The following is a 17581-nucleotide window of genomic DNA, read 5'->3' on the forward strand; positions in this document are numbered from 1 at the left end:
TAATAAAACTCCACTGGTGTAAAGACCCACCTCAATCCATAGCATTCCTAGCTTGGCCTTTTCCAATTTTGAGCCTCTCTAAGGAAAGAGACCATCCCTCTTGAACTCCTCACATGGCTATCTTCCCATCTCTGCCCTTTTGGTTGCCCACCTACATATTACCCCCACTGCCTGGCTGGCCTCCTTCCATCACATCCTCTATGCCATCTGCCACTGCTCTTCTGGCTGGTGTGTGTGTGTGTGTGTGTGTGTGTGTGTGTGTGTGTGTGTGTGTGTGTGTGTGTGTGTGTTGCCTTCTTTTGCATTGACCTTATCTTGGATCCTGCCCAGGACCTCAATTCACGGTCCATCTAGGGACTTTGTTCTCACCCCACCCAGGGCTTCTGTTTGTAAATGAACCTTGGCACATGAAAGAAGACCCTGGCTATGCCAGTATGAAAGAAAATCCTTCTTCCACAATAGCACCTTTTTTTCATAAAAGGTTCTAGGTGAGATGTAAGAAAAGCCGTGGCTGCAATGCCACAACAGGCAGTGTGAAAGAAGACCAGAACAGAAGAAGGTCTGTGCATAGCAGCAGACTGGTTGGACAGCAGGGGTAGTGGGCAGGTGAGCAGCCAAAAATGGTCATAAATGCAGTGGGGTCCAGTTGGCATGGATTTTTTCCACATGATCGCAGGGGCATTGTAACAGCTGGAACTTCAAGGACCAGTCTCATTCAGTGCCATCATAATTTTAAATAGTTGCTGAATGAATGGACGTTAAACAAGAGGTATTTGTACTGGGAAAATGCAGTATGGACTCTATAAAGAAAGCATGAGAATAACTCCCAGTATTTTGTGAACTGGACATGCCTCCTATGAAAATTGTTATTTGATGATACCAGAACATTTTCAAAGTTGTAAATGAATCTCAGAAAGGCACAACCTTTTATGGGCAAACTATTTGTGTTGCAACTTGAAATCTCTGACAAAGAATTAAAAAATAAATATATGGTACTTTTAAGAGCAATAATGAACAAATAAATTTTCCTATCTAGCTATCTTGAAAGCATAATGTAAGTTTCCAAAGTTCAAACCAGGAGAAGGAAGGAAAAACAGGTATCCATTACAGACACATATTTTTTTTGTCCTGGTGGTATAGTTAGACTTTAAAAATGTGGAACTAATTGTAAATAGAATAGTAGCATACATTCTCAGTGTACATACAAACAACAAAATAATATAATCATAAGATAACAATAGGAGAAGCTAATATAAAAGATGAGAAGGTTAACAATAACACAGCCCCACTAAATGAGTAAATATCCTTAGATATAAGACATTACTATGGAAATGGGTGCTCAGCAGAGTGAAGGCAGGAGGGAAAAACTGTCTAGCTGTTTTGGCATGCAATGTCCTATAGCAGCATCCTGAGTTAAAACAGTTTATGTCCAGGATGTGAGGGGTGTGCAATACACAGGCCCTCAAGGGAAAGTAGGATGGTTGCAATTGTCTTTTCTGCACTCCTATTGGTTGAAGGTTGCTGTACCAAGCCAGACAGTTATAGAAGCATAGGTGACAGATTCAGTAATTCCCCTGTAGAATTGTATCAGCAGCTCCTTGCGAAGTCTGCGTTTTCTGAATTGACTCTTAAATAAAGCTTTACAGCTTACAGTCCCATTAAGCAGCAAAGTTATTCTAGTAAATTCAAGACTTTTTTTCTCAGTCTAATCAAGTAATGGCGATCCTATGCCCTTTGTGTCCCAGATGACATGCCAGCATCCCCCTCCATTCTTGCTCGATTTTCTAACATTGCAGTAGCTACACAAGACTGTGGTGTGCTTTCATGCAGCCTCCCCTCTGAAGACTGTAGCCTCAATGTTATTATTATACCAGTGTCTGAGTTTATTTCTCATTATAAGGAAAAAGCAAAAATAAACAATGACCATTCACAATAAATTGTTCAGAAGAATTATTTGTAACATATTGGTCCAATATTTACCAAGAAGCTAATTACAACATTTCTCTGTAAATGTAAAATACTAAGGTACATACTTTAATGCCAGTTACAAGGTGCTATATGAAATGTAAATAATCATACAAACCAAAGAAATTATAAGGATAGGATACAGGACATAAAATGATTACACTAAATACAACTGCAAAAAATACTTTAAATGCTTACTTTCAGCATTGGACAAAGTGCAAGGATTGCAGTCAATCAAAGCTAACTGAAAATGCTGCAAAAAGAAACAAAATAATTAATATCTTTCCTAATGAAAACAAATAATTTTTGAAAAATACTTTGAAATATTTGAAACATAGTTTTATTCTAATAACTCAATGAATGAAAATCTTTTGATAACATGACCATTAACATACAGTTAAATAATAGAATTGTGAATGGAAAGCCAATTAAATTTCTAAAAATATAAACAATGTTGCAAAAAATTCAAACTTGTAGACAAGCAACTGATACTGATATAACAAAATGATACATAATTTTGTAAATCTTCACTCCCATCAAACACATGAAGCATAATCATAGAAGTATTTTAAATAAATCAAAGATCATTAATGATCAATATAATCAAATTTAAAAAATCAAACTAGGTATTGTAAATAGTATAATAATTGGATTATAAAATCTGTAATTACAACAATTTAAATGAACATATATAAAAACAAATTGGGTGTATACACATATACTCACAGAAACAAATCTTACAAATAATACTGATTATCACTACATTATTTGCCCTTTAAAAAAAATCAGGAACCATACAATTGCAATGTATTCTGAAATGTTCCTCTTAATACCTATTGAAGAATAAATATACTTATGAAAACTCTACTGCAAAAAAAATATTATCAAGCATTTTTTCATATTAATACCATATTTTTCAGAGTATAAAACGCACCAGAGTTTAAAACGCACCATGATTTTGAAGAGGTAATTTTTTTTTAAAAAAAAATTGCATTCTGCAGACCTCCCAAACCCTCTGCATGCTTCATTTTTTTTGTTGTTGTGAAAAACAGAGCATACAGAGAGTTTGAGAGGCCTGCAAAGTGAGAGGGGGGATGACCTTTTTTGGTCTGTTTTTCACAAAAATGGCCCCGTTTTTTGCCAAAAAAAAGGGGGCTTTAGGAGGTTTGTAGAGTGCTCCTGTGGGCTGGGGAGGACAAAAATGAGGAAAAATGACCCATTTTTCGTGAAAACGGGCCAGGTTTTTTGCCCAAAAAAGAGCATGCTTGTAGCGTGCTCCTTGCAGCTGGGGGGGGGGCGCAAAAATGGACCGTTTTTTGCTCATTTTTGCCCTCCCCAGTCCCCAAGAACACTATGCAGGCCTCCCAAACCATCTGCACACCCATTTTTGTGAGGGAGGTGAGGTTTCTGGAGGCCAAAAATACTGTATTCAATGTATAAGACGCACACAGATTTTCACCCTCTTTTTGGGGGGGGGGGGGAAAGTGTGCCTTATACTCCGAAAAATACGGTATTTGTGTTCATTTGCACTTAAGTAATTGAGTATTTTCTCAACACATGCCAGCATCAGAAAATGCAGATATATATTTAAAAATAATTTAGCATTATATAGCTACTTCTAATTATGAATGTGGATCCATGAACAAACCAAATAATTTTTAACAATCCAGTACATCTAATAAATTACCAAAATTTGTTCTGAGAAGTATTATTTTTTTAAAAAAATTATAAACATGTAAAACAAAGCTCTTTTATCTCCAAATGTCTATAGAGATTCTCAGTCATCCAAGTCATAGTTTTCCCAAAAGTACTTTTTCAAAAGGCAACTGGGCTTTCTTTGTTTTTCCTTGAAGATGTTTCTCTTCTCATCCAAGACGTTTCCTCAGTTCTAACTGAATGGTGGAAAATGGAAGGATTTATATTTCTTGCAGTCATGTCCTTAGCACTCACTCTGAGAGTCGTTGAGGCCACTTGGTGGATTATCTGTACTCTCAGGTTCACCTAAATAGTGCAAATGGGTGTGGAACTTTCAGTGGTTCCAAAAAGGTTCCATACCCATTTATACAATTTGTGTGACGTTGAGAACATAAATAATCGTTCAAGTTGCTTCAACGACTCTCAGAGAGAGGGCTACCAACCAGGGAGGAGCAGCCAGGACTGGGTGTTGCTCTCATCTTTTGCCTGGAGACTGAGCCTGTCATCTTTTTGATGACAACCCCTGCTACTGGATCCTGGAGCTAGTTTCGGCTCAGTCTACTGGCCAGTCGAGACGCAAAATATTTTCACTGTGACTTTTTTTCTCTACAGGATTTTTTAAATTGTTCCCCTTTTTTGTTTTTTGACCCTTAGCTTCTTCGCAAGGGTGCTTTGGAACGTCTAACAGAGTAAGGTTAGTAGTTTTCCAGTTATTGCTGCAGTTTCCACCTTTTTTCAAAGCAGCGGAGGAGGCTAGATTTAAACGGCCTTTTTCCTTCAAGCCAAAAGCCTGGCTTCTTTGATGCTCAGCAGATAACCTTTTGGTGGTGTGGCTCTACCGGATGGGCTGCGGATGGCTTACGCAATCATGTGCGGCCATCTTTGGAAAGCTTAGCAGCAAGGAGGAGGCTCTGCAAGTCCGAATCCCCCGGACACACTGTCAACGGCGTGTGCGATCAGACAGCCATTTTTGACAGCTCAGCGGCAATCAGAGGCCTGACTTTTTCCGGGCAGCTCACACAATCAGGTGCAGCCGCTTTTCAAGCACACAGCAGCTCCAATCTTCCAGACCGACCTGCATTGGCCATGGCAGCTTCCCAGTCACCAGCCAGCCTGATATCTCCAGAGCTGCATGGGGAGGTTAGGGATGATCCTAATCTCCCCTCGGCAGTGAAAGAGGCTCCTTCAGCCAAAGAACAGCTGTCACAGGAGCCTGAGGTAAGAGCCGCACCAGTTCGTTTAAAATTTCAAAGACCTCCAAGGTGGCAGAAAAGTACCCTAAAAAGAGGCAAAAGGCCTTGGAGAAAGAGATGGCCTAAAAGGGTGGCTAGGATTCAAAGAATGTCCACCATTGACAGGAGGGGGTTTTCTGCTCTTTTGAGAAGCAACCGTTTGAGGCTTGTAATGAGGCAAGTCTTGCAACCATCCTGTTCCCTCTCTTGGTCACCAAGCCAAGGGAAACTTTTCTCAGGCCAAGGGAAACTTTTGACAGCTCTGAGGTTTTTCCTGCAGCTGCTCCTATCCATCCTAGTTCAGTGATGGATACTCAAGGCTCTTCCTCGAGCACTAGACCCATGCCAGAGGCAACTTTTACTCCCACTGCAGTGGGCCTATGCCCTGGGATAGAGCAGGGGCCAAAGTTAACAGACCATCTTTCCAAGCTTATTACAAGGGCAATGACCCTGGGTTTTCCCCTACAACAAGGGGGTCAAGCCTGCACAGCCTATGCCAACTTATCAGCCTCACAGGTTGGCTCCACTCACTCAAGGCCCGTGGGCAGCTCCTTCTCAGGTACCACCTCAGCCTCCATCCATCCAAAGTGAGGATTCCTCTGGGGAGGAGGATCAGAGATTTGCCTTCTCCTTTCAATGGACTATTTCAACTAAACCTTTTCAAGACCTTATTATCAACCAATAATTTCAACCAATAATTTGGGAACTGGTTCGGTGGCAGTAGTTCCTCCTGAGTCTAGGGAGGCCCAGCATTCCTGTTTAATGGAACCAACGGCTGAGACTGAGATAGTTCCAGCACCCCAGCTTTTCTTGGATGTAGTCCAGTCCCAGTGGGGTAATCTAGGGACAGGGCCAAACCTGACTGCATCGGAGAAGAAACTCTATAACATGAGAGTTGAAATACAAGGCCAATTATTGGGAAGGAAAAACACAAGCCACTTGGTCTTGTCGGGATTGAGTACAAGCTTGTTCACACCCATCCAGACCCTAACATCCTCCAGGCACTGACACAGCGCGTCAACTGCTTCACTGAGTTGGCACGGGGTGGACAGATACAGCTGTGTATCGTCCGCATATTGGTTGTATTTTATCCTGTGCCGCCGAATGATCTCACCCAGTGGCTTCATGTAGATGTTAAACAGGAGGGGGGACAGGACCGAACCCTGCGGCACCCCATACTTAAGGGGCCTAGGGGTCGACCTCTGTCCTCCAACCAACACCGACTGCGACCTGTCCAAGAGGTAGGAGGAGAACCACCGAAGAACGGTGCCTCCCACTCCCACCTCCCGCCGCAGAAGGATACCATGGTCAATGATATCGAAGGCCGCTGAGAGGTCAAGGAGCACTAGGACAGAGGAATAGCCCCTGTCCCTGGCTCTCCAGAGATCATCGATCAGCGCGACCAAAGCGGTTTCCGTGCTGTAGCCAGGCCTGAATCCAGACTTAAAGGAATCTAGATAATCAGTTTCATCCAAGGACCGCCGGAGCTGAGAGGCCACCACTTTCTCAACAACCTTCCCAACGAAGGGGAGGTTGGAGAAAGGACGGTAGTTACTTAAAATGGCTGGATCCAAAGACGGCTTCTTCTTTCAGGTTGTGAAAGCTGCTTCTGCGACTTCCTTTTTCAGCCGTACCTAATCTGGCTCTGTCAGCTGCAAGCCAGGTCTCTACCAGATGAACTAAGTTTCCACTAGGATGTCAGCAAATTGGTGGCAGCAACTGAGTACTCGGCAGATGCCACAATGAATGTGACCAAATTTGGATCTATAGCAGCTTCCGCTTGCTCTCGCTTAAGCACTGGCAGGCAGACAACAAAAATAAGCGACATCTTCTCCTTTCAAGGGGGGACAAATTATATGGAGGGGCTATGGATCCCCTGCTGGTGGAGACCAAGGGGAGGAGCAAGATCCTGCCTTCCCTTTACTGAAGGTCAAACCGACAGTTATCACCCTACTTCAGGGGGCAGTCCTTTTGCCCCTCTGAGGGGGGATTCAATTACCAACATCCCTGAAGATTCTTTCCCAGACAGGACAGACAGCCTGATAGGCCTGGCTTCATGAACCACCCGATACCTGAGGGCAAGCAACCATTTTGAGGTGCAGGCAGCCACTCTTACCTCCGCTCCTGCTGATTTCAAGGACAAACTTCCCATCGGCAGTCGACTCAGCCATTTCACTCACATGTGGGAAGCCATCACAAGAGACAACTGGGTCCTAAATTCGGTAAGACTGGGACTAGCTCTAGAGTTTCATTCCATCTCTCCAAATTGTTTTCTCACCTGCCCCATTTCTCAGGATCCAATCAAGGCAGGCTTGATGGATACAGTCATTCAGCATCTGTTGGATATTCAGGCCATTCAGCTGGTTCCTTAGCGACAACAGGGTTTCTGGTTCCAAAGAGCTCAAAAGACTCAACCAGTATGTCCTCTACAAGAGGTTCAAGATGCACTCCCTACAGTCAATTCTGGAATGCATCAGGGAGGGAGATTTTCTGACATCCATAGATTTAATGGAGTCTTACCTCCATATACTGGTTTTGCCTGCTCACCAGAAATTTCTCAGGTTTCATTATGCGGGTCGGCACTACCAATACAAGGCCATGCCATTCGGCCTGACTTCAGCGCCCGGGAACTTTACGAAGCTCTTAGCAGTTTTCGCGGCTCATATTCGGACAGTGCCAGTGAAAATCCAGTGCTACTTGGACAACATCCTCCTGCAGTCATCCACAGAGATGCAGGCAAAGGAGGATCTCAACATTACCATCAGCGTGCTCCAAGAACACGGGTTCCTAATCAACTTCAACAAGAGCCATCTGTTGCCAACCAACCGCCTGCTACACCTGGGAGTGGTCATAGACATGGTAAGGTGCGAGGTTTTCCTCTCCCAGGAAACACAGTCTAAAGACTATGACACACAAACTATCTCAGGAGGGGTTGGTTCCTCTGGCACTCGTCTCAGTTCATGGGCAAGATGGTATCCTGCATATCCATTGTCCCATGGGCTTGTCTACATCTCAGGATTCCCCAATGGTTCCACCTGCCATACCAACTCTCAGGCAGGAGTCACTCACAGATCAGAGTTTGAGTGCCACCAAGCATTCTGAAGTCCCTAGAATGGTGGATATCCCAGGTTATCACCAGGGGATCCCTGTTCAAGACTCCTACCCATCTAACTATCATGACAGATGCCAGTCCGTTCGGCTGGAGAGCACATTTCCAGTCCCTTCTAGCACAAGGCCAATGGATTCAGGCAGACCTGAGCCAACTGGCTAGAATTGAGGGTAGTGCACCTGGCACTCAAAAAAATTCATGAATTCTGTGTCGGGACAGCGCGTTCTGATCCTGATGGACAATGTTGCCACCAAGGCCCATATAAATTGCCTAGGGGGAACCCAGTCAAGATCCCTCATGCAAGAGGCAGAGTTGCTAGTTTTCTGAGCGGAGAGACATCTTCTGTCCCTGCGGGCAATGAACAATGTGACAGCGGACTGGCTCAGCAGGGCCACAGTAGATCAATTAGAGTAGCGCCTGCAACCACCCCTATTCCAGGAACTGACAGACCGCATTGATTCCCCAGTCCTGGATCATTTTGCCATATCAGACAACACACAACTACCCAGGTTCTTTGCCAGGTTTCCGGCACCGGGAGCAGAAGGGGTAGATGCCCTTTGTAATCCATGGCCCCAGAGACTTCTTTATGCCTTTCCCCCTCTCCCTCTGATCCCGGGGTCATCAGGAAGGTTCTCGAGGACAGGACTCACCTGCTTCTCGTACCACATTGGCCCAGAAGCCGTGGTTTGCTGACCTTGTGAGACTGTCTATGGAAAGACCCTGGAGGGTACCTCGGGACAAAATCTCTCTCAGCCAGGGGGTCCTGGTCCATGCGGACCCTCAGTGGCTCCAGTTGATCGGCTGGCATTTGAGAAGGAAGTCCTGAGCAGGGACAACTTTTCCTCTATGGTAATCAGGACAATTCAGGATTCTAGGCAGCTTTCCACAGACAGGTTATATAATGCAACCTGGACTACCTTTTGTAGCTGGTGCTCGAGCAAGGACTTCGACCTTTATTCAGTGTCAGTCAGTCAGATCCTGGATTTTCTTCAGGACAGACTGGACATGGGGCTGACATCTAACACAAGTGGACAAGTGGCTGCTTTATCATCCATCCTTTCTTTTTTTTAAAGAATAATCTTTATTGGTTATACATTTTTAATAAGACATACAAATACAGCTTTTCTTCTTCATTGTTTAGTCTCTAACCAGCATTTTCTTGTTATAAAATTCAGGGATCTATTACAATACCCATATTCACTTTTAGTTCCTATTGTTAACAGCTGCTATTTAACTTTCCCAGTTTTAAGTCCCTGCTGTTCTCTTTGTCGCCCACATATACCACCCGTCCTTTCTTATGGGTCACCGGGGCCTCTTTCCCAGGAGCCTACCATTCACAGGTTTTTCAGGGGTGCAACAAACTTGAAGCCACCAGTGGTACACAGGTACCCCACCTGGGTCCTATCAAATATTCTAAACGCCCTCAATAGCAGTAGACTTATATACCGCTTCATAGGGCTTTCAGCCCTCTCTAAGCGGTTTACAGAGAGTCAGCATATTGCCCCCAACAATCCGGGTCCTCATTTTACCCACCTCGGAAGGATGGAAGGCTGAGTCAACCCTGAGCCGGTGAGATTTGAACCGCTGAACTGCTGATCTAGCAGTAGCCTGCAGTGTTGCATTTAACCACTGCGCCACCTCGGCTCTTATGGACATGGAGTCACTGCGTTTCCTGACCTGTAAGGTGAACTTCCTGGTTGACATCACATCAGCCAGGAGAATTTTGGAACTGGCAGCCCTCTCAGTGAGGGAAGACTTAGGTATCTCCCACTCTGACAGGGTGGTACTCAGACTGGACCTCTCCTCCATCCCTAAGGTGAATTCCTGGTTTCACCAGGCCCAGGAATTGATCCTTTCTGTCTGGGGCCATCTCATGCTCTGGAGAGAAAGTGGCACACCTTAGATGTGAGTAGGGCTCTCAAGCGCACATCTTTCACAGAGAACAGAGGCTTTGTTCATCTTCTTTCAGTCTTCTACTCTGGGCACAAAAGCTTCTCCATCAACTGTGGGATGTTGGATTCGGGCGTGCATCACCAAGGCCTACAGAACTGCAGGCCCTTCCAGTGCTGAGGCATAACACGGCCCATTCCACCAGAAGTGCGGCCACGACTATGGGCTACTCAGGCTTCCATGGAGGAGGTCTGTCGAGAAGCAACCTGGTCATCTCCGTTTATTCGCTGGATACCTTCACATCCACCAAAGCAGCTTTTGTTAGGCGAGTCCTCCAGAAGGTCCACATGGAGCAGGAGATTGAGGACCAGACTGCTTCCCACCAGCAAGACTGACCGGCTTTGGTAAGTCCCAATCCTGGCTGTTCCTCCCTATCACTATGGAGAAGGGGCGTTGGTCCTTATTCGTAGGCAGGGAGGAGCAGCCAACCCCACCCTTAGGACCACCTGGTCCTGCTGGGGGTGGGTGGGTGTGCTTATATTTTTTGCAGGTTACAGGCCTCGTCATCTCCACACCTTCACCGAAAATGGGAAGGATGCAGTAGCAAGGGACATCACCAAAAAGATGACAGACTCAGTCTCCAGGCAGAAGACGAGAGCAACACCCAATCCTGGCTGCTACTCCCTACCTATGAGAATGGGTATCTCGGATAGGACCAACGCCCCTTCTCTACCATTCATTCAGAACTGAAGAACTTTTTAGATGAGAAGCAAAATGTCTTCAAGGAAAGACAAAGGAAGTCTAGCTGTCTTTTGAAAAAGCATCTTTAGATTTACCCCCAAATAAGCTATTTATTATCTTCACCACTATAACTACCAACTCATTATATTAAACATCCAGATCTAAATTTCTTCACCAAACCAACATTAGTAAATATCTGCATCTCATACAAATATTGCATTACTGTAGCCAGGTGTATGTATGAAATGATTTATGCAGGAGAAGCCAGATAACCATATATTTCAAGGCAGAAATCCATCTAAAGAAATCCAAATCAGAAGAGGATTGTCTAAAACTAATTAATTTGATAGTTAAAGTTTGCAATAAAAATGACAGACGTAATCTTTGCAAATAATTAATAGTATTTGGTAATGATCCATTATTAACAATTATATATAAACAATAGTTTTCTTCATCACTACATATTGAAAACCAGAATTGTCTATTTCTTAGTTTTGTTGATATTTCTACAATGTTATGTCACTGTGCCTCAAACTGTCAAGTCAAAATAACACAACACTAAAACTAGATTTTTTTTTAAAGCCAAAGGAAAATATCAGTTTTTTTAAGATATTGAATGCTATGATGTGCTAGAATTAGAAGTTCATGTAACAGATTGTTCAAAAAGTCAAGATTAAATACTTAAAATAATTTTTGTTTTTATCATAGCTAGAAAATCATAGCTAAATTCAAATCTTTGAGAACCATAATTTATAATCTATGAATGAAGTGTGACATAGGACATAGAAAGACCGTTGGCTTATCTGAATGGTCGTTCGCTAGGCACTGCGGAGTGTCCAAGCACGGGTTAACTTCAGCTTGCTGCCTAAGGAACTGAGTTTTAAAATTGTTGTAGCTCCGCCTCTTGGTTGCCTCAGAGGCTCAGTTTCGAAAAACGAAGAAGATCCAAAAGTCTGTAACTCGAACCAGTCCAAGTCCAAGTCATAAGGTGAAATACACCTCGCGGCCCCACTTCAAGGGTGGGGTTGGACACTCCGCAGCGCCTAGAGAACGACCATTCAGGTAAGCCAACGGTCTTTCTCCTAGGCGCTGTTTGGAATGTCCAAGCACAGGACATGCCAAAGCTATGTCAAATTCGGGAGGGAAGAAGAACTGTCCAGAGCCATGGTGCTCACCACGACTCTCTGCAAAACTCTCCTCCCAAACGACGCTTCAGCTGAGGCAAACATGTCAAGTCTGTAGTTCCGTATGAATGGAGACGGACTGGACCACGTAGCGGCACAGAAAATCTCCTCAATTGGCGCCTGAGTAGTCCAAGCAGCTGAAGTTGCTGCGCTCCTTGTAGAATGTGCAGTGATGCGAGGAGGAATCGGCATGGCCTGAGTCTCATAAGCCATTTTGATACTCGCTCTGAGCCAGCATCCTATCTACCATAGGGGTGGTGACCTTCTTCCCCATGGAGGCAGGTTGGAATGACACAAAGAAGGCTTCCAACTTTCGAAATGGAGCAGTCCGCTTCAAATAGATGCGCACCGCCCATCGAACGTCCAGCTTGTGCCACGTCACCTCTCTCGGATACCTGGGATGCGGACAAAAGTCCGGAAGTATCACCTCCTAGGCTATGTGAAATATAGCGTTGATCTTCGGGACGAAGGCAGGGTCCAGCTGTAGGATGACCCGATTGTAGTGGATGATACAAAGGTCACCCCTAACCGACAGGGCGGCCAATTCCGATACCCTGCATGCTGAGGTGATGGCGACTAGAAAGGCAGTCTTTAGGGTCAGGTGGCGCAGGCCCACCGTCCGCAACGGCTCAAAGGGAGGCGCGGAAAGCGCCTGTAGTACAACAGTCAAGTCCCAGGTCGGGTACCTATGGATCGTGGTCGGACAGATGTTGGAAGCCCCTTTTAGGAAGCCCCGAACCTGGGGGTGTCTAGAAAGTAGTAACTGAGAGTCTGTGGACAGGATGGTGCCCAAGGCGGCCATCTGCCGACAGAGAGTGTTGGGCGCGAGGCCCTTGTCCAAGCCGTCCTGCAAAAAGTCCAGAACTTGTGGGATGGTTGTGGATGAAGCCGTTATTTGGTGGTTCCGGCACCACTGTGAAAAGCACGACCAGATCGCTTCGTAAATTCTGACAGTGGATGGTCACCTAGGCACCCGAATAGTCTGGATGACTCTGTCAGAGAAGCGGTGAAGCCTCAGGAGGTCCCCCTCAAGTGCCAGATGGCCAACTGCAGCCACTGGGGCTCCGGGTGTTGAACGGCCCCTGGCTGAGGGAGATTTGCTCCTGAGGCATGCACCACAGCTGGGCCACCGACAAGCTGACCAGGTCGGCGAACCAAGTCGTCCTCGGCCAGTGGGGAGCCACTAGCAACACCTCCGCTCCCTCCTCCAGGATCTTCCATATGACCAGCAGGATTAAGGGAAGAGTGGGAAGGCATACAGTCGACCTGGAGGCCAGCAGGACCGAAGAGCGTCTGTGCCTTCCGCCCCGGGACAGTGGAACCTGGAGAAGTACCGGGGAAGGTGCGTGTTGGTCAGCGAGGCGAACAGGTCGACCACCGGCTGGCCGAATCTCTGGGACAGTCTGCTGTTACGTTGTTTACGCCGGAGATGTGATCCGCCCATGGACGCGCATGTGCGAGGCGGAATGGCCGCCAGCCTTCTCCACTCCGGTCTGAGTGAGCGAAAAATATCAGAAATATTAGCAACTTAGCTCTGAGACCATGCAGGAAGGGGTCCTAGCGGTGGAGCGCAATTTGGGGCACCCGAACAGGCGGTCATTTGGAGGGTCGTCGCTATTGGGTGGCCCCTGGTCCATGCGGCCGCCCGTAGCAATTTTTACAGCGCTCGGCGGCGAAAATGACGAGCATGGCGGCGGTGCGCTGACGGTGCCGTTCCCGGCGGCTTTTTACAACTTTCCCGGCGGCTTTTTACAACTTTAGCCCTGTTTCTTTCTCTGGCCGGGAGGAGCCCTGGAGGGCATCTGACTGTTGGAGTGATTTTACTCTCAGAGAGGAGGTGGATGGCTTAGAACGGCGCTGGACGAGGTCGGGCAGTTGGTTTGTTTGCCGCTGCTGTGGCCTCCTTAGGCGCCCCCCCTCCCTCTGCTCCGTTGGCTTGCGATATGCGGCGCCCCTGGCACTTTTGACACCTTTTGCTCTCACTTTTGTGATCTTCGGACTGCATTGGACTGTTCCAGAGAGGGGGTGGTCGGCCTGGCATGGCGCTGGATGAGATCAGGCAGCTGGCTTTGTTGCCGCCGCGGCCCTTTTGGATGCCCCCCCCTCCGTCCCACCTAACTCGGCCTTCCCTATGGTGTGGCCTCTCCTCTGTTTACCCTCACGGCTACGGGGCCTTTCTTGCCATCAGGCTCTCTCTGCTCACGGCTGCTGGACTCTTGGACTTACGACCTGGTCTCATCTGGTGTGACCACTACCGCCCGTTGATGCTCAGGGATGCCACCTCAGCCCCTTCAAAGGAGCGACCTTTGGCCTTGGGCACATTTTTGGGACTTGGAGGAAGGGAGAGGGGCGGAGCACCCCTCTTTGAACCGTACCCTCTTTACTGAACTCTTTACTGGACTTTGCAGAGGAGAAGGCTAAGATTATTAAGACCTTCTATAGAAGCCTTGTACGAACTTCGCACGGTTGCGCAATTTTTTTTAACTGGTATGGCGAGTGTATGGGACTTGCATGTGATTGAGTGAATGATCCCACTTTTTATTATCCCATTATTATTGTATTTTATGTGTTTTTAATTATTACGTGGGGACTGCTTGGGTGAACAAATGAGTGTGTTTGATTCGGAGGGCCTGTCAAGGAACACGGAAGCCATAGGGGTGGCTGGGGGAATTACGGACACGGGAGTGGGCCGGAGCATTACGGTCTTAACAGGGAGGGGCAGATATGGCGGGGACTTTAGGGCTGGCCATTACCGGGGAAGGAGGGCTCGCTACGTCACAGAGATCCCTCCTTCCGGCCCTACGAGTCCCACTCCAAGGCCAGGTGGTGTGAGTAATCAGGACCCTGGCCTCAGGCTGCTGGCGCTAAATGCCAGGTCTGCCGGAAGCCCTGCCAGCAACTTTCGAAGCCAAAACATGGCTGACCTGCCAAAGTAGAGGAGGAAGAAGCCTGCATGGCCCAGGCAGTAGCCAAATGGGTCTTGTGAGCTACTGACTCCACCCTCTAGTCCTCAGCCTTAAGCCCTTCCAGCAAATCAGCGGGAAGAGAAGAAGGAGAGGTGAGGGACACGATGGGATCATCCACCTGGGGGAGTTTCAGCAACTCCTCCAGGGGGCCTCCATAGTATAAAGCTTCCTTCAATCCCGCTAGGATTGCCATGGAACCGGGCTGGGTCCACTGCCGTTGTATAATGTCAAGGAATAACTGGGGGGCCGGGATCAAATCCAAAGGCGGAGGCACCTCCTTAAACAGGGCTGCGCCAGGGTCCTGGGGTCCTACGGTCACGCCAGTGGTCTGATCTGACGGGCTTTGGCCGAGGGGGCTGCAAGGCCCATTTGGGGTCCCGTTGCATGAACCTTGGTGAGAATGGCTCTGAACATAGCGGGGTTAAAGAGACCTGAACTGGTGGACTGCTCAGGAACAGAGTTCTCATCATCAGAGAGAACCGGGACCTCTATCTCGGCCTCCTCCAGGTCCGAGACTTCACTGATCCCCTTGGGTGTGGGAGAGGCCTCCCTAGCTGCCAGGACCTTTGGCTTAGCTTTGCGACTCGCATCAGCGACAGTCGCTGCTGTGGGCAGTTTGGCTGCCAGCTGTTGCATGCCATCAGATATGCCACATTGGCACGGGCCACTACCTCCTCCATGGCCCTAGGTAACAGGGGCCCCTGATCTTTGGGAGGAAGGGGCTCTAACTCAGATGGGGCCAAGGATTCCTCCTCAGCCCCAGAATCCATATCCTCCAGGGAATCTCCAGCCATGGAGTGGACCAGGGATCCTAGAGAGGCCCTAGAGGGGTTGGGGGAAAACCCAAAATCCTCAGCAATAGGGCCTGAAGGGGAGCCTTCCTGCTGGGGAATATCTATGGAAGACCCTACCCCCGCCTCATTTGCACTGGAGCCCCCGGACAGTCTGTGCTGTGCAGCCTGGGCCTTCTGGAATTGCTTTTCCAGGGCCTTCTGGCGTCTCACAGCCATTTTTCCCTCAGCTTTAGAGGCCTTTCCAGCTGTGGGCTGCTTCCCCTTGGAAGGGGCACCCACCCCATTACCCTTAGCCACTGGATTGGGTTTGTTGCGCTTGCTGGGAGTAGGCTCGGTCTGGCTGTCTTCTTGCCTCTCCCTGGTGCTGCCATGAGGGTTTGCTTGCTTCTCCATGGCACTGGAATGCTGAAGGCACAGGCCTGAGGAAGGGATGGGCCAAGATCAAACGCTGGGGCTTGGTGGAGTAGGGCCCAGAAGCGCTATGCAGGGAGGGCTGATTGGAGCATGCTAGGATAGGTAGCCAAGCACCTGCAGATCCACGCTGAGGCAGGTAGGGTGGCTCGAAGGCCAAAGTTCCCTGCGGCCGCTGGAAGGATCAGGAGGGAGAGGGTCTGCCTGGCCACCCAGAACGAGGCCCCATGCTTATGGTGGCCCTCCGCGGCAATCTGCACACTTTGACAGGCTGCGCGGCAAGGTTTGGGTCCTGAGGAACGAAAGCGTGCCAAAAACCATTTTAAAATGGCGGCTGTTCGCGAGTGCGCCTGGAGCAGTGACGGGCTTCGGGGAGCCTAGCGCTCCTTGCGAGGGGAATCCTGGCCTTAACTCACCCCTCAGACTTGCAGGCGGCCGCCAAGCAAGTCCCTGGCGCAGAGAGCTGTCCGATTAGCCCTGGGGCTGGCAGCATTCCAGGGAGCCTGTCTGCGTGATTCCGGAATCGAGGGCTCAGACGGAGGTTAAAATGCAGGACTTTCCTATGCTATCCCCTTACAGGCAAGAATAAAGGAATCAAGGGAGATTGAGATTGAGATTTGTTTTATTTATATGCCGCCCTATTCCCGGAGGGACTCAGGGCGGCAAACAACTCAAAGGGGGAAAGGGAACACAAAAATACAAGACAAGCATTTAAAATAGCCAACAGCCACACAAGTCGAGAGGGGAAAGGAGCTCATCAACCCCAGGCCTGCCGACACAGCCAGGTTTTAACGGCTTTTCGGAAAGCCTGGAGAGAGGTGAGGGTCCGAATCTCTGCGGGGAGTTCGTTCCAAAGGGCCGGAGCTGCCACAGAGAAGGCCCTCCCCCGGGTCGTAGCCAGATGGCATGGCTGGTAGACGGAACCCGGAGGAGGCCAACCCTGTGTGATCTAATGGGTCTTTGGGAGGTAATTGGCAGCAGGCGGTCTCTCAAGTACCCAGGTCCAATACCATGAAGGGCTTTATAAGTGACAACTAGCACCTTGAAGCGTATCCAGAGACCGATCGGAAGCCAGTGCAGCTCGCGGAGGATAGGTGTAACGTGGGTGTACCAAGGTGCACCCACAATCGCTCGTGCGGCTGCATTCTGGATGAGTTGAAGTCTCCGAATGCTCTTCAAGGGCTGCCCCATGTAGAGCGCATTGCAGTAGTCCAGTCTTGAGGTCACGAGGGCATGAGTGACTGTTGCGAGTGCCTCCTGGTTCAGGTAGGGACGCAACTGGTGCACCAGGCGAACCTGGGCAAATGTCCCCCTGGTCACAGCTGACAAATTATGTTCTAAAGTCAGCTTTGGGTCCAGGAGGAGTCCCAAGTTGCGCGCCCTGTCTGAGGGGCGTAAGATTTCACCCCCCAGCCTGAGTGATGGAATGCTAACCAAATTTTTGGGAGGGAAACACAACAGCCACTCGGTCTTGTCTGGATTGAGCACAAGCTTGTTAGCCCCCATCCAGACCCTGACAGCCTCCAGGCACTGGCACATCACGTCTACCGCTTCACTGACTAGGGAAGGGACTAGGAAGGAAAACTAAAAAGGG

At 48.2% G+C, this 17581-nt stretch overlaps 1 protein-coding gene across 10 annotated transcripts in view; it reads right to left on the reverse strand.

Annotated features, from left to right (window-relative positions):
- KDM6A (lysine demethylase 6A) overlaps window positions 1–17581 on the reverse strand; it is a 281963-nt gene that overhangs the window by 121830 nt on the left and 142552 nt on the right. For all 10 annotated transcript variants that reach the window (XM_014069580.2, XM_014069584.2, XM_014069582.2 and 7 more), the window contains one exon: window positions 2164–2218. In XM_014069580.2, coding sequence (XP_013925055.2) covers window positions 2164–2218 — 55 coding nt within the window. The remainder of the gene's footprint in view (window positions 1–2163; window positions 2219–17581) is intronic.

Source organism: Thamnophis sirtalis, unplaced genomic scaffold (assembly GCF_051295495.1).
Source record: "Thamnophis sirtalis isolate CommonGarterSnake01/CBP01778 unplaced genomic scaffold, rThaSir2_p1.2 scaffold_8, whole genome shotgun sequence".
NCBI classification, from domain to species: domain Eukaryota; kingdom Metazoa; phylum Chordata; class Lepidosauria; order Squamata; family Natricidae; genus Thamnophis; species Thamnophis sirtalis.